Source organism: Manacus candei, unplaced genomic scaffold, assembly GCF_025592945.1.
Source record: "Manacus candei isolate 608988 ecotype Guabito, Panama unplaced genomic scaffold, ASM2559294v1 h1tg000009l, whole genome shotgun sequence".
Taxonomy (NCBI): Eukaryota; Metazoa; Chordata; class Aves; order Passeriformes; family Pipridae; genus Manacus; species Manacus candei.
In genome coordinates, this window is record NW_026138057.1 from 2,307,335 (window position 1) to 2,330,553 (window position 23,219).

At 43.4% G+C, this 23,219-nt stretch overlaps 2 protein-coding genes across 2 annotated transcripts in view; one reads left to right on the forward strand and one right to left on the reverse strand.

Annotated features, from left to right (window-relative positions):
- On the forward strand, window positions 1–17,513 carry CCND1 (cyclin D1). Its single transcript, XM_051777233.1, has 5 exons — window positions 1–472; window positions 2,193–2,408; window positions 2,986–3,145; window positions 8,354–8,502; window positions 13,864–17,513. The coding sequence occupies exons 1-5, from the start codon at window positions 275–277 to the stop codon at window positions 14,017–14,019; spliced, it is 879 nt and encodes a 292-aa protein (XP_051633193.1). The 5' UTR covers window positions 1–274; the 3' UTR covers window positions 14,020–17,513.
- LTO1 (LTO1 maturation factor of ABCE1) overlaps window positions 16,570–23,219 on the reverse strand; it is a 16,381-nt gene continuing 9,731 nt past the window's right edge. Inside the window, exon 5 of the mRNA XM_051777237.1 lies at window positions 16,570–19,607. Coding sequence (XP_051633197.1) covers window positions 19,569–19,607 — 39 coding nt within the window. The 3' untranslated portion in view covers window positions 16,570–19,568. The remainder of the gene's footprint in view (window positions 19,608–23,219) is intronic.

The window sequence follows — 23,219 nt, forward strand, 5'->3', positions numbered from 1 at the left end:
GATGGCTTTAGGGCTCTGCCCCTTGCTTTTGGCTCTCTCTCTCTCTCTTTCTCATTCTCTCTCGTGCTTTGATCTCTGCTTAACAACAGTAACGTCACAGGGACTATACAGGAGAGTTTTGTTGGAAGTTAGAAAGTTTTGCAGCCTCCAGAGGGCTGTAGCGGCAGTAGCAGAAGCAGCATCCAAGGGACTCCTGGAAGGGGAAGAGAGAGAGCGAGCGAGCGACTGACTCAGTCCTGCTGCAGAGAACTGACTCGAGGCGACGGAGGCAGACATGGAACATCAGCTGCTGTGCTGCGAGGTGGAGACCATCCGACGAGCCTACCTGGATGCCAACCTCCTCAATGACAGGGTGCTGCAGACAATGCTCAAGGCGGAGGAGACCTGCTCGCCCTCCGTCTCCTACTTCAAGTGCGTGCAGAAAGAAATCTTGCCATATATGAGGAAAATAGTTGCCACTTGGATGCTGGAGGTTCGTATCTTTTCGGGGGATTTTTCCCTTTTGCAAAGCTTCGGCACCGAAACGAATTAACCCCGGGAGCTGCTCCCCCATCTCCTGCCCCCCCCCCTCCTCCCGGCCCCCATCCCGTCCCCTGGGATCGGTTCCCCGGCGCGGGCACACGTTGTCTTGCCCTCGAAAACGCCCGCGTGTACCGGGGGGAAGCGGCCCGAGGACACGGTCGCCGCCGCTGTCGCCGGCCCCATGTCCCCGCCGCCGCCGCCGGACACGGAACACCCCCCCCGCCCCCCAACCCTGCCGGTGCCCCCGGGGGTCTGGGGGTGCCCCGGCACCTTTCCCGGCCGTCGGGGCACGGCGGTCCCGGCTGCGGGGAGCTCCGGGCAGAGCCGGCTCGGGGCTCCCCCGGCCCGCCGGGGAGCGGCCCCGGCCCCGCAGCCCCCGGCGGCGCCCGCCCCTGCCAGCCCGTGTGTTCTGGGGGGTTTTTTTATTTTAAATTAATATCCTTGTACACGTATGCAAGCGGCTGCCCGTGCCAGTATTATGCGCCATCTTTGTTCTTTTATTTGCAAAGCAAAAGTGTTTATTAATCGGGAGAAAAAACGAAGAAAGTCCCGGGGAGCAAAGCCAAGGGTGTGTGTGTGTGTGTGGCGGGGGGGAGCGGGGGAAGGGGCCGCGGGAGGAAGGTCGGGGGGCCGGGGGACCCCGCTGGGGCTGCGGGCAGGGGGACCGGCCGGAGGGGCTCCGGCGTTTCTGGGGGGAGTTGCAGGGTGAAAGTTTCTTTGTTCAGCGCGAAGAGAGGCTGGAGCTGCGGTCACCCCTCAAAGGCACGCTTGTGCTGCGGCGGCGAGCGGCAAGGTCGCCTGGGAAAAGCCAGTTGGAAAGGGCCTCGTCCCTGGCGGGACACGTCTGGGGGGGCTCCCAGCGGGAGCCCCAGGAGCTGGGCTACATTTTCATGCCTTTTCGGAAGCCCTGGGCCCCCGCGATGTATTTTTAATTAATTTTTGAAAGCGCAGCGCCCTGCCTCGCTCTGGGAAATGTCGCGCCCGGCTGTGCTGCAGGGCGAGAGAGGGAGGCGGTGAATTTCACTTCGGGGGACCCCCCTGGAACCCCCCAGCAGCACCAGAGGAACGGGGCTCGGTAAAGGACCCCCGCCGCTTCATTTTCAGCCTTTTTTGAGAGCTCAAATAAATTTTTAAATATTTTTAAATATTTTTTGAAAAGATGACGTCTGGGGAAATGAGGCTGGACGCCACCTTTGTGTCTCGACCAGAGAGGGGAATCGGCAGCACAACGGCAAATTAGATGAAAAAATAAAAGCGAAATAAATAAATCCGGGGCCGAGCCCAGCTCTGCACCCCGTTCCCAACCACGGGGGTTTGCATTTTCCTCCGCTTTCCGTTTTCTTTCCTTTTTAAAAATTTGTTCTAGGGGCTGGAAAACTGGGCACAGACCTCCTCTTCGATTACCCCCCCTCCCTTTTTGCCATGAATCGCCTGCGGGTTTCTAACGCAACATTTCCCCCCACTTTGTCACTCGTGACTTTCATTTTCTTTGATGCCGCTGGTTTTCCCATATTTATCCATTTTTTCTCCCACTGCATTTTCCCCTTGTCTCCTTCAACCTTGCCCTGCAAAGCCTGAGGGTGAGGGAGGAGGGAGGGCGAGGGCAGCGGGACAAGCCTGGCTTTCGCCTCTATTAAATTATTCTTCAACGATCTCTCTCCTTCTTTCAGGTTTGCGAGGAGCAAAAGTGCGAAGAGGAAGTTTTCCCCTTGGCTATGAATTACTTGGACAGATTTTTGTCGTTTGAACCCCTCAAGAAAAGCCGGTTGCAACTGCTCGGAGCTACCTGCATGTTTGTGGCTTCAAAAATGAAGGAGACTATTCCTCTGACCGCAGAAAAACTGTGCATTTATACAGATAACTCCATTAGACCCGACGAATTACTGGTAATTTGACGTTTAGTCACTTCAAGAATAAAAAAAAAAAAAAAAAACAAACCCCACACGACACCAAAATCGAAACAAACATTAAAAAAGAACCAAAAAAAAAAAAAAAAAAAAAAACAAAAAAGGGAAAAGAAAGAACACAACCACACAGGCCAAGACGGTGTATTCGGAAGCCCCGCTGCTGGCGGTGTGGCCGCTGCGGAGGCTCGGGAGGGCTGGGATAGGGAGCGGGCCGGGGATGGGGCCGGGATAGGGACCGGGACCCCCCCGCGCTCCCCCGGCCCCGTGGGCGGCCCGCGGGCTCCCCCTGCTGGCCCCGCTCGGGGGTGCGGCGACCCGGAGCCCCCGGCCCCGCCTGGGGGGACCCCCAAAAAAACCACCCGCATCCCGCTTTCCTTCTTCCCCCGGGGAGAACTCTGCCCTCCCGAGCCCGGCCGGGAGCCGAGCGGCCCCGCCGCGGTGCGCCCGTGTGCGAGCGGCTCTCTAACCACGCTCTCCCCCCTCTTCTTCCCCTTCCTCTTCTCTCCTTCCCTCCCCCCCCCACCCCTCCTTTTCCCCTCCCTCTTTCTCTTTGCAGCAAATGGAGCTGCTGCTGGTGAATAAGCTGAAATGGAATCTGGCCGCAATGACCCCCCACGATTTCATTGAACATTTCCTCACTAAAATGCCTCTGGCAGAGGACACCAAGCAGATCATCCGTAAACATGCTCAGACTTTTGTGGCTCTGTGCGCTACAGGTATGAGCCCTGCACGTCCCGCAAAGCGTGTTTTGCTTCCCCGACCCGCGCCCACCCCCCGCCTTGTAAAGCTTCCCGTAGCCGAGGTCTAAGGCGCGCTCGCCAGAGCTGCGGGGAGGTAGTTTAAGCCCCGATTATTGCCCCTTGTTTGCAGAAGGTGGATTTACTTTGCCAGAGGTAAGTTTTTTTGCTGTTGTTGTTGTTGTCGTTGTTCCAGAAGATATTTCGCCTTCTGAGCTTTTGGAGTTCTGTGCTTGTTGTCAGGGAGGGAGAAGGACCCCCCCACGCCCCCTCCCTGCCCCCTCTCAGCGTGGCAGGATTTCATCGCCCTCCGCACACACCGGGTTGATGCGGGGGGCTGCAAAAGGCTTACGGGGGAATCCCTCCCCGCGTGTGGATTCATTCTTGAGACAGTTTTTAAAGGCGGGCAGGGAGATTTTTTTTTTTTTTTTTTTTTTTTTTTTTTTTTTTTTTGGCCTGTGAATAGCTCCGCGCGGGGGGTTTTAAAACTTCCCTCTTCAAGTTGCCTCTTCCCCCCCCTCTCTCGGTGGCTGGTGGATTGGAGGAGGGCCACGCGGCACAGAGGCTTTCCTGGCACGGGACCGAGCCGCTGCCATCTGCACCCTGATGACCACGTGCTGTGCTGGAGCCATGAGCAGGGCCGGGCCTCCAGAGATGCCGAGAGTTAGTGGCATCCACGGCTCTTTGGAAAAACCAGAGTTAGTGGCATCCACGGCTCTTTGGAAAAAACCTCGGAGGGAGAGACGCGTGCGCGCGTGGCCAGCGGCGCGAATTTAACGCCGCGTAGTTTCCTCGTGTGAAAAGGTGGAAGAGTGATTGTAGGCGCTCAGAAGGGGAAAAAAAAAACAACAAAAAACCCCAAAAAAACCAAAACCCACCAAAATTTATTTCTCGGAGTCCTTGCCCTTACTGCAAGGCCTAAAGATAGAACGACCGAGCCATAAAAGAGAAATTTATAAACACTGGCGTTTGCTCTTCACCTTGGCCCTAACATCAGCATAACAGGTTAGATTGCCTGGAATAATGCTCGGTGTTAGGAGCACCGCAGCCTCCAGACGGCCTTCAAACCACAAGGCAGCAGCATTTTGGGAAAATCAATTGTAACTCTCCGTTGTAACTCTCAAATGTAACTCTGCCAGGTCCTGCCAGATAAGGCTGCAGCGACTCCGAACGTGTGGTTTGCTAAGTGTGAAGCTTCCTCGGCCTTTAGCTAAAAGGAGCAGCTACCTGGCCTCCCCTTTGGATATGGGGATGTTTAACCTAGGTTGTTGTGTTGGCAATGACAGGGATGAAAACAAGGGTAGTTCAAAGGTTGGAGACTCGCTAAGAGTCCAGTACTTTGATCTACTGTCGGTGTTGTTATGTTTCTTTTAGGAAGCACATCCAGAGCCCTTATTTAACATTGCTACACACCACAGCTGGAGAATGGATCAGTAAATGAGAACCATGTTCTGGGAGTTTTACTTAGCTTTTTACAAAAGAAAAAAAAACCCCAGTGCTGAGCTCACCAGAGTTGGGGCCCTCTTCAGCTCCCTACTGAAGCTGGGAGTATTGCCTGGGGAAGCAGCGCTCAGGAAGGCTGCCACCAGGCTCTGTGGTTTTAACTGTTATTTTTGGATGTCAGGAATTCCTCTTACCTTTTTGCTTTCCTCACGCCTCCTTTGTTGGCTAGTGAAGATCACATGTGGCTTAAGCAGCATCTGGACTTTGCTTTGCTGTTGCTGGGTTGTGTTGTGTTTCCCCTTGCCAAAATGAAACCGAGGTGGACTGCAAACGCGTTGTGCTGCCTGGATGCTGTGGGGCCCAATCCAAAGTCCACTGGAAACACTGACACTCGCTTAAGTGGCCTCAGGGGCAAGTGCAAGTCTATCCTTTGCCTGTGTCCTCTTCTGTAAAGGAGGTTCTCCTAAGAAGAGACTGCAGAACAATGCTTGCTTAGAAAATAAAGCCTTGGCCAGTTGGCTTAACAAGGTGAAGGCTGTGGAAGTGTTTGCAGATGAGTGCTGTATGTGTTTGCTCCAGAAAGAGGAGGTTACGCTGCAAGGTGAAGTTGAGGGGAATTCCTTTTAAGCTCCCTCTTCAGTTGTCTGGCTAGTAGAAGTGGATTTGTTTGATTTGGTTTGGTTTTGAAAAATCCATTTTCACCAAAGGATGTCTTTGTGCTGTGGTAGGTTCGGGAGAAAAAGCAAAAAAAAAAAAAAAAAGAAAAAAGAAGAAAAAAAAAAAAGGAAAAAAGAAAAAAATTACCAGGGGTTGTTTGAAGTTAACACATAATTGAGCTTAATGAATGGGGCTTTGGCATGGCCGAGCAAGGCAGGGAGAGCTCAAAAGGAAGCAGGCCTCTTTTGGCCCAAGTTAAGACCAGTGTTGAGGGAGAACTGCAGCTCTATACAAGCATAACAATGAATAGCAACAAATATTGGAGTTTCAGCATTTCATTATGTTCCTCTGGTTATCAAAACATACCAGGCTCCTCTTTATTATTATTATTATTATTATTATTGCTATTATTATTGTCATTGCTGACGGAGAAAGAAAGGTCCCCCCTTTGAAACAAGCGCGTGACAATCCTCCCATTCTCCGGCCTTTATAAAATTGGAAGTCTCAAGGTATGTGACCAGTTGGAACCTGTTGCATCTTGCAGCAAGTGATTTATGTTCGCAGTTTTGATTTGCCTCAATGAAAAGATTTTCATTCATAGCCCCCAGCTCTCCAGACGGATGGAATTGCTGCTCCATTTAAAAAGGAAAAGGGGTGACTCGCCTTGTTAGGAATTTTTTTTAAAGCGCTGCAGCGCCTATATGCCTGCTTTGTCCTCCCTTCAGGGTGGCTGGCATTCTTCTCTCTCCTCCCCCTCCTCTCTCTCTCTCTCTCTCTCTTTTTAACAACGCTGAAGTTGTTTATTCTTTTTGGATGAAGTCTCAGATAGGCTACTGGGGATGTGTGCTTCAATTGATGGGGCCCCCTACCCCATTGTGGCTGTGTCAGGTCTAATTCATCTCACCGAAGCCCCCTTGTTCCTGAGCGCTCAATAGCGCAAGATGAGGCGATGGAGGCTGACAATGATGCCACACTCTTCACTTGGGGGCATCCAATTACAGGCGAGAGGGGCCCCCTGATTAATATGCTGAAATTAGTGGCCTCTGCCACAAATAATTCCTTGTTGAGTTGCAACAAAAAGGCAGTCCATGCTGCTTGTCTGGAGTGGTTATAGGGACAGACACAAACTGGTCATTTAAACTTCATTATCACTTTTCCACCTTGGAAAGAATGAGGGTGTGACTATGAATTCATGTTCTTGTTTACTGCTCCATTTAAAAGAAGAACGCAAATATTAATCCCAAACGTGGTCCTGTCAGGACAGAACTCATTAAACTGACACATTTTGGTCATGTTCTGTTTGTGGAGCTCGGTAAATAGTGTCGTGAACGTGCTGCAACCCCATCCCGGTGGGATTCCTGCTCGCCTACTGAAATGCCCCATTTCTGAAGTCTACCTGCAGCTGTGTGTCAGTATTCCAGTTAGGGACTGCCTTTGGAATGTGTACAGTTGTCACTAAGCAGCCTGGACTGCTTTGGTTTTTGGGAATGACAGCAGCTTGCTGGAAGCCGGGTGTGTTTACACCTGCCTGGAAATGGGGCAGATTTTAGGAAAAGGGGATAAACTAAATTTACCTTAAGCACAGTAACACAAATGAGATGACTTTAGGTCGAGCTTGCCTCTTCCCTGGCACTGCATCACAAAAATCTGGCCAGAATTCATCGTGTCAGTTGTAATTTTGGAGGTTCACTGGGCGAAATGCCCCTTTGAAGGTGGGTATTGGTCAGGGCCACAATGGAGTGCCAGAGGTGTCTGAATAGACTCAGAGCCAGGACTTTCATGGAGTCCTGAAGTCTTTAGTTTCACTGGTAAAACATTGACACAAAAGTTATTTTATCATAATAAAGGAGATGCATGATTTAATACTTAAACTGTTCCACTGAGCCCTCTAAGCTGTCCATGCCTTTGATTTCATTCAAGGGTTTGACAGATGGTTTATATTTTTTTCAGCCCAGAGGAAGTTGTATTCTGATAAAAGCTGAAGGAATGTATCTCAGGTTCTCGTGTACAATGTGGCATTTCCCTTACTCCCTCACAGAATTGGACGTTTACTTGTGCCACTTACTTCCTTTGTTTCTGATTCTCCTCCCAAGGTGTGCACTGCCACAGATCAAACACATTCCTGCTCAGCAGAGCCTTAGCATTAAAATGGGGGTTATTATTATTATTATTATTATTATTATTATTAAAAAAACCCAAACCAAACAAACCACCCTCAAAACAAAACAACAAAACGAAAAACATGCTAAATGGCAGAGATAGCCCCTTAAGGAATCATGGGAGTGGCTTTGTGGAGAGACCTACAGCAATGCAGTCTGGAAGGGGGCCCAGCCTCTTGTCAGCATGGTGTCACATCAGAATGTAACTGATTGTCCGCCAATTCTTGGGACCCCCGTCACTTAGTTATGCCACATTTACATTAAATCCCTGTTGCCAGGATGGATGGCAGCCACTGACAAGAGACTAGGCTGAGACAAAGCATTTTTAAGATGAAACCGTAATTTAAATATGGATTATCTGCCTCCTGACAGGGTTAAGCAGTCTTTCTCTTCTCTTTTCTTTTGGCTGATGTTGTTGTTCATTAAAGCAATATTGCTTTTGAATGTCAGTGCAAAGGTTTCTGCTTTAAAGGGGCCCGAGGACTCGTTATGAGGGCGCACCTCGGGTCTGATCCCGCGAAACACTTCCCAACGGGAACAGGGGTTCTCAGATGGATAGTGCCATTGACCCCAGTGGCATTATCCACATGAGCAAAGCATTTTAACAGTTGAAGAACGGGGGCCCTGCTTATGATAAAAATACCTCCGAGTGATGAATGGCCTCCCAGGGGGAGTGCTAGGAAGGGCTACTCAGTGCACTGCAGTTGCTCATGTGGATAAGTGTTTACAGGTTCGGACCTGTAACAGTTGGGAGCAGGAGGCACCTTTCTGCTCCCGGCTTTCCCTGCCTTTTGGGATGCAATAGTTGGCAGCTGAAAGCCATGCTGGTAGAAAGAGTGTATGTGTATGGACAGGCTTCTCCTAAAGCAATCATTTCAGTCTTTTTTTTTTTTTTTTTTTTTTTGTTTTCTCTCCTTTCTTCATACAGATATTAAATTTATTTCAAACCCACCCTCCATGATCGCAGCTGGCAGTGTGGTAGCAGCTGTGCAAGGCCTGCATCTGGGGAACACTAACACTTTCCTCTCCTATCAATGCCTCACACATTTCCTATCACAAGTTATCAAATGTGACCCGGTAAGTGACTCTTTCTCTTGGTTGATCTCCTGTTTTTTAAGAATGAACAACCCCCCTGCTTGCTGCATAGTAGCTAATCTGACAGTAAACCTCGATGAAAGTCAAACCACAGAGTGGGGTTTTTGAATGTGTTCTCTTGTGTCCATCCTGGTTATTTGGCTGTCATTTATATCCATTAATAATCTGTGATTACGCTGCTGCAGTGCCACATCCAGCTCTAAACTGTGTGAGAGAGGCGTTATCTGACAAAGCCCTGCATCCATTTAGGACCTTGCAGGGGCTGTTTGGCTGTGGGTAATTAAACCAGGAGTCTGTGTAAAACAAAACTTGGAGAATAAGACGAGGAAATAGTTACTGAGACCTCGTGGTATCTCTGACCTTATCTTTGACCATTCTCGAGGCCTTTTATTGTGCCAAGTGGTGTGAAAAAGCCCTTCTTAAAAGAGTTCTAATGATCTAATTTGGTTTATTACGTGCTAGACCTGCACAGTAGCTGGTATTGAATTCCTTTTTGGAACAAATGCTTGTCCCACGACTTTCTGACAAGGTAGATGGTCCTCACAGGACTCTCATTTTGCCCTGCAGCTTCCAGGAGATGCACATCAGTAACTAGTGAGCAATAAACCTTTCATGAGTGAATGGGCCAGGAAGGGAGCCTACAAGGAAGACCTAAAGTCAATGATCCATGTCATAATGGTGTGTGAAGTTGGGGCAGAGTTGAGCTTTGTTTTGTAACAATGTGGAAGACCAATAAATAGATGCTTTAAAAAGGTTCTTGTGAGGTCTCCAAGCGCTGGACAATGAGTCAAATAAAGACAACTCTGTGGTTAGCGGCAGAATCTTTGAGATGCTGTTCAATTATTTTACATGTTAATAATTTTAAATGCACAGAGAACTGTACCAGTCCAGCCACTGCAAAACTGGGTTTGTATAACGGGACTTGGTTGTCAGGATTGAGTGATTTCTGGAAAGATGAATGCATCATAACTGAATACTCACAAAAGAATTATTTTACCTTTGATAGAATACGTGAAACAATGGCTGAAAGATACAATTTCTCAGCTTTATCATTTTGATCACCTTAACAGTGCCTCGGCATTGAGCACGTTATTTTTGTCATTTGTATTCCTGTGGCTAAAGCAGTAATGCATTAGTGCTGAAATGTGAAATACTCTGAGAACTTGAAATGCTGAAATAAGGTGCTGGTCAGTTCGGTATGTACGTGTAATGCTTTCAGGGAACAATGCAGATATTTCAGTGTGTGGTTGGCCACTGGCCAGTGTGAGATGTTTGAAGCAGGTACCGAGGGAAAATACCAGGGTTGCTGTCTGTCCAGACAGTATTTTGATTCAAACAACGTTGTTTAATCATTCCTGATACAGAGCATTGAAGTAGATTCACTCACATCTTGGAGAACAACAGCACGTCCTCATGTGACTTGACTTAGCTGATGACAAGAGCCCTTTAAAAAGAAAACAAGGGTTGTTTTAGCAAGAAAGCGAATTTTTTTGCTTATTTCATTTGTTATTGTCCGTAGTCAGTGCAAGGCCACAGTCTGACCTGAGCTTAGTTAAAGGCTTTAAAAGGAAGCAACTCCCCTGCAGCTTTCAGTGCTAAATATATGCATGTGTTAGAGCAGTTAGAGGCAGGAGTAAGTGTTTTTATATGGGATGCTACGGAAAATTAGCATGGTAAAATTATATATATGTGTGTGTACATATACTGTTGTAATGGAACAAGGGAACAGCAACTTTCACTGCAGCTGCTCTGAGCAGAGAAATCTGGTGGTTTCATACCCAACGTGATTCCCCTGCAGAGAGACTCTCCCATTATCTGTGCAATCCGTGGTATCAAATGCCATTCCTATTGCCCTGTTTCAGTAGCATGTGTATGAACTGTGCTGTTCCCCAGTGATGGTTCCCCCTTGTCAGGCTTCACAAGTGAACAAGCTTTATATTGGATTGCCTTGAAATATTAAGATCCTGATTATCTGTTAGCTGGAGCAGCAGGTCTGTTGGATTTCAGGTTACATAATTACACTTTTTTACCTTTAGTCTCAGGGAAAGCTGAATCTAAAGTAAAACGAATATCACCTGATTGGAATTCCTTTATGGTTCATGTTTACCTTGGTAGGAGTCCAATTTCCCATTTTGCCTTTGATCAGGGGTAATTAGAAGCCAGATAATCACAATTAGAAGTCTTGGGCTGTCTTCCATCATTCTATTCTTGACCCCGTCATCCGAACGGATGGAATTTTACCTGACATTCATTTCCAGGCCAGAAATTCGCTAAACTAGATTAGATTGGGTCTCCACGCTGTCTGTTAGTACATTGGAATTCGTCTCCTGCCTGCCCCTTCTCAGAGGCACCTTCAAACATGTGCTTGTTATCCAGGACGGGTCAGGCAGTAACAAAGGATTTCCAAGCAGTTTCTTTTTTTGTTGTTGTTGTTTGTTGCCTTTACTATCTGACCCCAGAGTCTGATCATGTCTGCTGTGTGTCTTGAAGGTATTTCACCACATCAGTTAAGCCAGCAAGTTTGTTGTTTTTTGTTTTTGTTTTTTTTTTTTCACTGAGGAGCTTAATTAATCCAGGAAGGGTTTATGACCTTGAACAAACTGTGGGCATTGAAAATTTGGGTAGTGAAGCAGAAAAGTTGTTGGGAGAAGTTATCAGAGTAATGCACAAGTTCTGTATTTGCTTTTCAGTGCTGAGAAGCACTGAGAATGGAAACAGCTTTGCTGAGGTTGCCCATAACGAATTTTATATTTTGCAGATATTTTTGCTAGCTCTAATGCATTCCTGCAGGCAAACTATTTATCTAATAGTTATGTGAATAAGAAATGAGCAAAACGCCTAAAACATTGAAAAAATAGTTCTCATTCAACTGTAGCTTCAAACAGTCTGTTTGTAATAAATTGTAAAGATTGAGTTTAAAAAAAAATACAGTTATGACATGCTGCACTCTTGAGAATCTCAAAGGAAAAAAAATTCTGTGGTCAAAAAGTACCTTTAAATTACATAGTCCTATGCAACTATTCATAACTGGACTCCAGAGGGAGAAGAATAGGTATTTATAGAAATTCTTTTGAATGGTTTTAGTTTTCAGAGCTCAAACACGCTCTACGCAAATGGTTAGGATTAAAAAGAAGAAAAAAAAAACAACAACAAAATTCCCATCAAAACTCACCAGACAATCCACTCCCCCCACCAAAAAAAAAATAAACCAACCAAAAACAAAACCAAAACCACCTCAAACCCAAAAGGGTTCATTTTGCTCTGAACATAAATTTCTTTCCAGTTTGGAACGCTGAACATGCCACCTTGTTAAAACAGAATTATCCTCAGAAGTGCCTGGATTTGTAAAACCAGAAATACCTAAAACCTGTATTGGTGTGCTCCTCTTTAACACATCTAATTCCGAGTGTGACTGAGGGACGTGGTACAGGACGAGGTTTTAGAGTCAGGATTGATCCATCATATCTGGAGGAAGGGGGGAAAAAGGACTTCATAGAGACCTTATTGTGGAGGCCAGAGGTATGCAGGAGCCAAAGGCATGATGACTTTAGGATATGAGGCGTTTCTTTTTGTCATTTAAAACGCTGTGTGTCTCTGTCAAGAGGAAATATTACACTAGGGTTTAAACCAGGAAAGGTCATAGGTTATGTGTTTTCAGTGAGCTGTAACTGATGGTCTGATCTGCTTAGAGGTAGGATTAACCTCCCTCTCTCTCAGAAAGGACTTGCAGAGAATTGTTTGCTTGGGTTTCTAATCTTATTTTACCCCAAATGCCATGTGCCCTTATTGGTGGCAGAGGAGATTCTTGTGGTAGTGGAATCAGTGAAAAGCTGGTAGATCACACAAGAAGCCTCTGAATGAAGGCAGAATTGAAACTGGGAAATAAAGAAAACAGCAGGCAGGTCACCCTCTCAGGAAAACAACATTCATTCTCAGTCATGCACATCCTAACACTTTTGACGGCAATTTATCATGGAAGACTGGGTTCACCGCCAGGGCTAACACATGTCATAGGTTAAATCAGAAAAGGCAACGCTGAAAGGAAACTTCAAAAGTCCTTAATACACAGAGTTAAATATGTTGGGGGGAAAAAGCCTGCGATGTTTGTTGTAAAGATAGGAGTAAACAGCTGGCCGGGGGAGTTGTGGCAAAACGCTGTGGGATTGTTTTGCCTGCGTAAGGCACCGTTCCTGTGTCGTTCCAATGGAGGTACATGGCTCCACAGCTTGCAGAGAGTTGGACTGGCTAGGCCTTCTCCAGTTCTAATTGCTGTGATTTAGATATAACTACTCATGGAATGGTTTGGTGCCTGGGGGAAGTTACCTTTCCCCACCATAGACATGATCCTCCTTGGTGCTTTGTGCTTTTAGTTCACAGCGAAGTCTGTGAAAGCAGCGAGGCCCTTGCGCCCTCCTGAAGGCTCAGGAGGATTGTTGTGCACATCCAGCTCTGAGAAAATGCTTTGGAAGTGAGGGGGGAAAAAAGATCTCACCCTGTCTGAGATGTCAAGGTGAACGTGGCAGCCAACAGAAAGCTTGGCTGCAGCTGGGAATGAAAGGTTATGGAGGAGTTTAGTGGTGCTCCTGAAAGATCTCTCCATTTTGGGGTCACATTGTTCTGGATGTACAGATGCTTTCAGAGCCAGGAAAGGATCAGCCAAGTTGAGCTGCCCACTGCTGGACACAGCAGCAGTTGGCAGGAACCTTTGGGCACAGATATCCAAATATATGTATGGTGCTTCTACCTAAGAACTTCATATCACTGGAACTCAGCCTGAGAAAATAATCCCTGCTTACGACCATCATTTCTAGTAGACTGCACTGCCAAAGCATTTCTGGGGTAAAGGCAGAAAGCAGTTTTAGGACCAATGGACCTCTAGAGAACAGGCAGAAAAGGTCCAACATCTTCCTGTGGCCCTGCCCAGCTTAGATGAAACACGTGTCAGTGTAGTGGGGCATCCACCACATCCAGCTCTGTGGGCTGAGCCCAAACAACCCCACGGCAGGGATGGTGTGTCCATGGGGATGCTCCCCGTGGTGTGTCCATGGTGTGTCCATGGGGATGCTCCCCGTGGCCATTCCATCCACAGCACATGGCAGGAGTCAGTGGCTGCAGCCTCAATCCAGGCTGGCATCCTGCAGGAAACTGGGTGGCTCGTCCCATCCTTTCCCTGTTTGGTGTTTCTCCTGCTCTTCCCGCCCTCCTCTCGGCCTGCAGCAATCCCAGATGACCTGAGTAGATTCCTCTCGCCCTTTTTTTCAAGAAATGCTGTCTAGTCCGTGACCTTACTGTGTTTCTAAAGGACTCTTGGGTCTTTCTCTCCTTCCATTCGACCTCCTCCAGGATTGTTTACGAGCCTGCCAAGAACAGATCGAGTCCCTCCTCGAATCCAGTCTACGTCAGGCACAGCAGCACAACGTATCTTCAGAAACAAAGACTGTAGAGGACGAAGCAGATCTTTCCTGCACGCCCACTGATGTGCGAGATGTGAACATTTAAGAGGACTTCTTCTTCTAATGGATTTGCTTGGCAAGAAAAGTAGACAAAAAAAAAAAAAAGAAAGGGCATCTGAGAAGGAATCGGCGTCAGGATCTCCCCCCCAGAAACCCTTTTCTCCAGGACATTTTTATACCAGAAGGGAAAACCAGTTCTTGTTATATTTTTTTCTCGCTCTGTCTCCCTTCCATCTGTGACTTCAAACAAACAAAAAATAAAACAAAAAGTACCCCAAAAACTGTCTTAAAAAAAAAAGAAAAAAATAGTATTTGCATTACCCCCAGGGGTTTGTGCTACAAAAATAGAGGATTTTATACAATAATAATCAACTAGTTTTTATATTAAAGTGTTCTTGTCTGTATGTTGTAAAAATAGGCATTAACACACAAAATGTCTCCAGGGGAGGTATTAGATTTGATTTCTTACATATAAAACCAACCAACCAACCATTTTTAAAGTAGAAGAGGGTTATTTTTTTTTTTTTTAGATAGTAAATGAAATATTCTTTTTCTTTAAAAAGCATAGCTTTAACGCAGTTCTAGGCTTTTCTGTATCTTGCTTGCTTATGCATTTAGTCACTTTATAATTCATCTGTAAATGTTTATTTTATTTCCTTAGGTTTTTTTTTTATCCTCTTCACCTTATAAATGGTTAACGTAACCCATAAGTTAGTCTATGTTAGTATGCAGCATTATTATATGTTAATCTTTTTTTTTTTTGTGCCTGTGGATTGCCTGTGCATAAGGCATTTGTAGGGTTCCAGCTGAGCATTGTTGGGAAAGGCCAATGTACTACTCACACAGTACCCTATTATAAAGAGAAACCGAAATAGTGACATAATATATTATATTTTTGTAATCTTCCTATTTTTGTAGTTACCTGTGTAAAAATGCTGGTCTGACCCCACAGATATTCAGCCTAATTATGGTCAGGTTCAATCCACAGTTCAGTCTTTTTTTTTTTTTTTTTTTTTTTTAATTTTGTTTGTCTGTAATATTCTAAAACCATTCCATTCAAAGCACTTTCAGTCCATTAGATATAGGAATTACATTCTTTTATTGTGTGGGAATTTTATTTTTTTTTTTTTTTAATGGAATGGTTTGGAAATATATAAAGTGCTTGTTGCAAACTTGGAATTGCAAAGCAAGTGCATTTAACTATGGTGTTAGAGGAGAAGTGATTTTCTTTTCCGAAGGTTGTGTTCCAGTGAGAGAAATTGCATTCACAAATTGCCAGGATATCTTCCTATCCTTTTCTATAGAAAAGCTGAAGTTTAGAATCCTTTGGTGCCAACTCATCTTTATAAATTAGGGGCCTTAAAGGTTCACATATAGGACACGTAGTTTTAAGGATTGTCGCTAGATGTTTTACAACTGAAGGTTTTTAAACACTAAAATATATAATTTATAGTTAAGGCTAAAAAGAATATTTATTGCAGAGGATGTTCGTAAGGCCAGTATGATTTGTAAATTAATGCAATCGCCCCTTTTGTTTTTAAAAAAAAAAAAAAAATGAAATCTTTCTACCCTTGATGTTGCAGTTTTAACACGAGCTTATTAAAGCAAAAAGGACACGCTTCAAAGAACAAACCCAAAACCAAGCAGTGCATTTGGCCCCTTCCTTTCCATTTTCAAAAGCAGTCTAACCATGAAAAAAAAAAACGCCATAGTTAATAGATATGAAAATTGGAGTACTTGAAAGAAGTTTTTATACCAGTATATGCCCCATTATTTTTTTTTTTTTTAAATTTAGCTACAAATAGAAAATTTGCACATCTTGGCTATGTATCTTTTTATTATTATTTTAGAAAGTAGCTGAAGGGACGTGGACATAGCTGTTGAAGTTGATGCTCGAGGAGAATGTGATGGTGAACTGTATGTGAGAAAACTGCCGCTAAGGTGTTGATTGTAAAAAAAAAAAAAACAAAAACAACAAAAAAACCCAACAAAACAGCAAAAAAACAAAAAAGGAACAAAAAAAAAGGAAAAAAGAAAAAAAAGTTAAAAGTTTTAAAAAAAAAAAAAAAGAAAAAGAGAAAAGAAAAGGAGTGGATGCTCCCTTTTTATTGAGCTGCTATGGATAAATTCCCAGCATGGTTTGAAAAAAAAAATTAACATTGCTTCTCTGTATCTTTGTCATTGTGTTTTGCTGCTATTTTGTGGATCAGTTTTTCTTTTTTTTGTTATACAATGTCATATACTGCCATGTTATAGGTTTTAATTTTCTCATAGAAAATTATATTATTGACATCTTTTTTTTTTGTAGATTTTTTTTTTTTTTATGTGATCAATTTTTACTTAATGTGATTACTGCTCTATTCCAAAAAAAAAAAAAAAGGTTCCTGTTTCACAATACCTCATTACTTCAGTTTTTAACCGTGTCTAGACCAGGTTTTAATGCTCCTACAGTGCCTCATAGTTCTACTGCAAACGGAAATGCATCGAATGGGTCTCGCGATTTGCAACTAGGTTGCATTAATTTAAGAAACAGCAGACATTTCAGAAGATCAAGTCATGTCAAGGGTTGTGGTTTTTTTTTTTTCTGTTTGGTTTGTTTTGTTTTTTGTTATGCATTTTATAAAGCTGGATTCCTTGTCTGATCTGGGGTTTATTATCATAGTAGTTTTGAGCTGTGTTATTAGCCACATTGATATATGAAAGGTGCATTATAATATAACTCTTGTGTGCCACCTGATGTGGTTTCCCCTCGGCTGGGACACATCATTTGGTATGATAGGTTATCTTCTGGAACTCTAAGTATTTTGTGTGTTTAATCTGTTATGATATACTAGGGAGGTTTTTTTTTTTTGTTTGTTCGTTTGTTTCGTTGTTTTTTTTTTTTTTTTAATTATAGCATAATGCTAATTTAAAAAGCCTGTAAATCTCATAAATAAGCCAGCTAACAGAGTTGTATGCTGAAGAATAATCTAGCTGTTGCCTGTATGCTGCTAAACCAAAACAGAATTAGAACTCATTTTGAGGCAAATGCAGTTAAGATCCTACATAGTGCATAAATAAAGCATTGCAATGCTACTAGCAGTCGCAGGACCCAGGAGGACTGGATACATTCTGTCCAAATTTCAGGAACATTTCTTACTGCTTACCTCATAAAAACACTTCTGTTCGTGGCATCTCTGTGTCTCTGAACCAAACCTGATACTGTCGAGTTAGTGCTTGTGGGGTTATATTATGTTGTTACACTGAGTGGCAGTGTGTACTGCAAGTTTCTTTTTAAAATATTCTTATGTACTTAAAAAAGGCCAAATCCAGATTAAGTGGGTTCACGTGCCAACAGAGATGCTTTTATTTGTCACGTTATTATAACAATCTGTAGTAAGCAAAGCAATTCAGATTTGTACATTTTTTTTTTTTTTATATTGTACTTATTGGCATCACTGGTCTGAAATGCACATTTTCACCGACAGACCTGTAACAGACAAGTTTCCAGCAACAAAAAAAACAAAACTAAAGTCTAGAAATAAAATTGGTAAAACCCAACGTCTGCCTGTTGTCTTCTTTTAATATTTTTTGTTTCGTAGCCTTTAAAATGCTGAATGGTTGTAACTACCCACTGCAGTGAGTAAACCACGTGATTATTTTCTGGGTTTGACTCTCTGTGCTTTAAGGGTTTCAGTGCTGAAAACCTTTTGTTGTTATTTTAGGAAACTGTAGGCGTTTTGGGCAGTGGGCAGGTGACTGCCTCTCACTGCAACGTGTCTTTTTCAAGAAGCAAAATATTTTCTTTTTTCGGCTAAAGACTTTAAACATCAAAAGATTTTTATTTATTTATTTATTTATTTATTTTATTTACTCAGAGTAAAATACCCTTTGGCGTTTCTTGTCAATAAAATAGGTGCTGGATGGTACAGAACACTTGTATTTTTTTTAAACAGAGTAAAGATTTGTGCCTTAGAACATAGTCTATTTTAAAAGCAGTAAGTTAACCTGCCTTCTCTTCTGTCCTTTCCTCTCCTACTCAGCTTTTGCATCTTACTGTTGTACAGCTGAGACAACAAGGGATTAAACCTGAAAAGCGTAAAAACCTACTAGAAATATGTAAAAATAACCAGACCTAGAAGGACAAGGAGGAAAAGAAATTATATATTATTATAATGTTAAATGAAAAAATATTATAACCTGCGTTCCAATTCACATTCCAAAATATCTCTGAAAACTGGGGATGCACATTATCAATTATTACCAGATCTGAACACGGCAGAAACAGCTTATTTTGAGTGGAAATGATCAAGCTTATAACCTACATATTTGACTATTTACCCTATGAAATTATTTCTGTCTTTAAAAAAATCTACATAAAAGGTCAAGCGCTCGTCTCTGCTGTCACAAATCAGAAATTTAGTACCTGCCTCCTGAGTTTCCCATTGACTAAACTTCACGTTACAACTGATTCTGTGCAGTGTGTGCAGCACAGGAAATGAAAACTGAAACTCCAGAGCTCAGATCTAACATGTTAATCATTGTCTAGTGCAAAATAAGCTCGTCTCGGGGCAAGATGGGAAACCATCTGCATCAGAAGAACCCCCAGCTGAGCTCTCGTGTGAGCCTGGTGGTTTCCCAGTCACTGCAGACAGAAACCTGAACCCTGTGGCCTGCTGTGAAATCAGAGCTCGGGCAGGTAAAGTAATATCAGTACAAGCGTGATCTGGTTTTGTTCCACTTGAAATGAGCAGCTCCCGAAAGATGATCTGGACTGGATTCACGGGGACTTCAGACTAAGCCAAAGCTTAAACTGGACTGGGTCAGAAATGATTCATTTTCCCCAGCGTGCTTCAAAAAAAAAATAAAAGACTCGCTTTGGTAAGGCTGATGGCTCACCCCTCTGAGCTTAAATGTTTGAAAACTGAGTGGAGACACACTCAGGGAATCTTGATTTCTGACAAAAATCTTCTGCTGATAAAAATGTGGTTCAGTGAGAAATGTAAACCTGTGTTTGGCTGAACAAGTTTAAGTAGGTTTTGCCATTCCTATCTGTTTCATAAACTCTATTAAACTGACTGTGGTGTGACTTAAGTAGGTTTAAGCCCACAGAGTCAGCTCTTATATTTACATTTTCCTTCTCCTGAACATCACCTCCAAATGCAGACTACTAAATTTGAATGTTGGGTGAACTATGCCAGTATTACTCACATTGCAAAGGGCAGAAAGACAAGAATGTAGCAAGAAAAACAATTTACTATAGGCTGTAAAAAAATATGCATGTTCAGCTAGGCTATGCTGTAGCTTAGTAAAGGGAAAAATACTGTATTTTTTTGCAACAAATTGAGACTGCACACAGAAAAACTTCCAGCAGACCTCCCAAAAAACTCCCCAGTTCTGCTGCTGAATTCAGGCCAATTGACAATCTCGGACCTTTTATGAATATTTAAATTCACACGCTCTTTACTAAATTTATTAGATGTAAAAACTCATAATCCACTTACCTTCAGGCACATCAGGCATTTTGAGTGATAGAAAACTCCAGAAGATGGAGGAGAAAGTGAAGGTTGGAGCTGTTGTTTTAAAAGAGTCACAGGAATGACCCATAAAAGCAGGTTACACTGATAAAAGGTTCCTGGTAATGTCATTGAAAAGCTACAGTGGGACAAAGGCAGTAAAGCTGTAAATGAATTTTATTGAATTATTTAATTTCCTTTAATGAATTCATTTGTATGAATTCCTGTCAGCATCATTTTATAAGAAACGTATCTCTCCAGACAAACATGGTATTTTTACCACCCCACAAATAAAACTGATCACAGTAATTGCAGTGGCATGAAAAACGTGGATTCCCATCTGGCTTTTGACTGAGTTCCACACAATATTCCAATCAAATGATGAGAAAGGGATTGCAAATTGGTCAACTGGATTGCACTGATCATGTGAGACTTGCCAGACTTCTTAAGGGCCAAGCAGAGCAAATTTAGGAGCGAGGCAGAAGTTACCTTTTCGTTTCTTTAATGTGATAAACATCTAAGAGTGAAAACAGAAATAAGTTTCCTGATGATCCTACTGACACCTGCAGAGCCCTCCTTAGACCTATCCTACTTTTTGCTATGTATGGAAAAGTCTGACATTTCAGGGAAGTCACTAAGTGTTCACAGCCATCATTTTCCCTCTTGTGCAGAAGGAAAAAAAATACAAAATCCATCTGTGTGGATTTCATCTCTCTTCTCAATTTAGTTATACCTTAGGTCATTTTTCTTATTTATGGTAATATCCTTGAAGAAATAACAACGGTTTGGGTTTATTTCAGATAAAATCCCAAAAGCTTGTGCCGACAAATAAAGCAGTAACTGGTTCAGAGGGTAACCCCTTGGGGTTGGAGAGAGCTCCAGGTACAGATCCCTAACAGCATCAGGAACCAAAGGGAGCTGTGACATTCCAGGACCTGGCACATGGACCACCTGGAGCAGGAGTCCCCTTCCAGGTCCACATGGTGAAGGAAGGTCTGGAGCTCTGAGCTGTGCACAGAGCAAGTGCCTCCCAGGATGGAAACTGCTCCCCACTGACCCTTCTCAGCCCTGCTGAGTAAATAAATCCGACATCATATGTTGCTAAGTGGTTTTATTTTATCCATCCCACCTGACAGCCCTGTGACACTCCATCCATCCACAAGCCATATTCCAGAGGTGCCTGGCATGGTAACATCAGCACCAGACTCCAAGGAGCTGGGCTGAGAGGGGCAAATCCTTGCCCAAGGACCACTAAAGAAGCATCAGAGCATTACAACTGAGCTGAGCCACCAGCAGCTCACCTGAGCAGGGACCTGGTGTCCCGAGTCCCTGCTCTGATGGCAAACTGTCTGCCACGGCCAATTGGGCTTTTTGATGTTTTATTTCTCCCTTTTATTAGATTTTATCGCTGCAGATCGTTTGAATGCTGGGGATTATTCTTCCAACAGCTTCTTTCCTCCTTGAACACCTGCAGGCCACAGTTCTTTCCATTTGGCTGCTGGTTATTTTAAATATGAAGACCTGATCTTAAGCACACATATCCTGTTAAATAAGTACGGCTATGTTCTTGTCATAACACCTTCCCAAGATTTCCATGAATTATTTACTCATAATTAAATATTATTTCTTATAAATGCAATACTATTATGTGGTTTTCACTCACTATTTTTGTAGCTGTTTCAGTCATTCACTACAACCATTTTATTCCTTTTAGACAACACACCCACCAGCCACATGTTATTCAGGTTTCTCTTTCCATGGAAACCCTTGGATTGCAAAGGATCAGAAAGGTTCCCCCCTCATGGATAATAATATCTTTCCAATGTTGAAAGGGTTTCATCTGCCTTCATTTCTGCATGGAAGTGCTTAACAATGCTGCCGAGTCAAACCACGCAAAGCCTCGCTACGTTTGTGAAAACACGAGTGTTCTCTCATCCTCAAACAACCTTCCAACCACCTAAATATATGATTTAAATCCCTCTGTAAACCTACTTCAGGTGTCTTCAGGGATCTCTTACTCCCACGCTTCTGCGGAAGGAGAATTTCAGGCGAAGCCAAAGCTCCTTGGAAAAGTCTCTCCCTGTTTTTTCTCTCAAACACCATTTGTTTCTTCCTCGTTAGTTTGAGGAATAATGATGCAACTGTATTTTTCTGAAATTTGTCCAGCTCTTACTGCAAAAGAGAACTTGAAAAGAAGACCAAGACATACAACTGTAGTTAAGTCAAGGTTCTCAACACGTGGTTCTAACAAGGTACCTGTGGTGAAGCAGGGTTATGAATTCCCAAATTGTGCTCCAATCATTCTCCACCTTAGGATACGACACATAAAATGATGGTATAATCCACGTGGGTTTAGGTTTACAGAGCATTGGACCACCTGCACCACCACCAAGGTCTCCCCAGGAAGGAAACACAGGGCAGAGAGAACCTCCAGCTCTGCCCAGAAGTGACAATTCTGTCACGCAGATTCTCGGTTTCAAAGAGTGATTTGTTTTTCACTTGTATTTCAGAAACTGTCAAGTGCTTCTTAACAGTAACTTCTGTTATGTGTGTGTTTTTTAAAGGAGGTAAATGGGGTCTCAAAAATTCAATGTCTGCACATACATTGCAAAAAAAAAAAAAAAAAAAAAGAAGGAAAAAAAAAGCCAGTTTAGAGAACAATGTGGGCATGTGTTTTTAAACTACTGTTCGTGCAGTCTGGTCAGGACTGTGTGACACAGTATACAGTGTTTTGTCATCCAAGGAATGTCTTTGATCAAGAGTTTATGCAAGAAGAAAAAAAAAAAAAAGCCATGAAACCCTAATCCGTTCCCACAGTCCAGTAAACGTGAGCTGGACAAACAGTGGACAATGGCAGCAAAGCTTGGGGCTGGAACAATGGCTGCAACTAAAAACATTAAAGGCTTGCTGACTCACAGTTCCTACTATCAAGAAAAGATTCCATGTGGTGTTATTCCCCAGGATCCTGAAGATGCTGAAGGTTAAAAACTGTGATTATTATTATTGCACCCTGAGATGGAGCAGCGACATCAGGGGCTAAACGATAAAAAAAAAATGAAAGAAAGGTGACAAATACTGGGGTTGATTCTGTCCAAGGCAGATCAGGATGCAGAGGCTCAACAATCAATCTTCCTTCTGCTGGATGTTTTGCTAAAATAAAATTCTGTAATTTTCTTACAGAGCAAATGCCACTGAAATCCTTTCAGTCAGTAGGCCGCTACTTCAGACGTCACCCGAGGAAATTCCGCACGACTGCAACAAAGCTTCCCAACTTTACCAAAGAAAAGCTTTATGCCATTTCTTATGCCTATTCAGAAATCCTCTGCAGGCAGTTTTGCAATGCCAAAACCAGAGTGCTGCACTAGTGGTCAATGTAAATTGATGTAAAAAAAATGGGATAGAATAATTAAAACCATTGTGCAGCAAGCCACAGTGCCTGATTTTTTTCTGATTTACCTTTCATATATTTCATGGATTTACAAAGTCTTCCATGCTGGCCTTCCACACAGTAATACATCACTTGATAGAGCTCTGTGTATGGTCAGGGGGTACTAAGTACTTAAGAGAATTTTAGGATGAAAAATGCTGCAAAAATTCAATTATTACACCGAGGGAATGAACACTCCAGTGATTAAGGTAGGAATATTTGCATTGTGGTGCCAAAGAGATACCCAAAAATGAACTAACTGTACAAGCTTTCAAAATAGTGCATAAAAGGTTTTTTATTATTATTTTTATTATCACTAGAGGC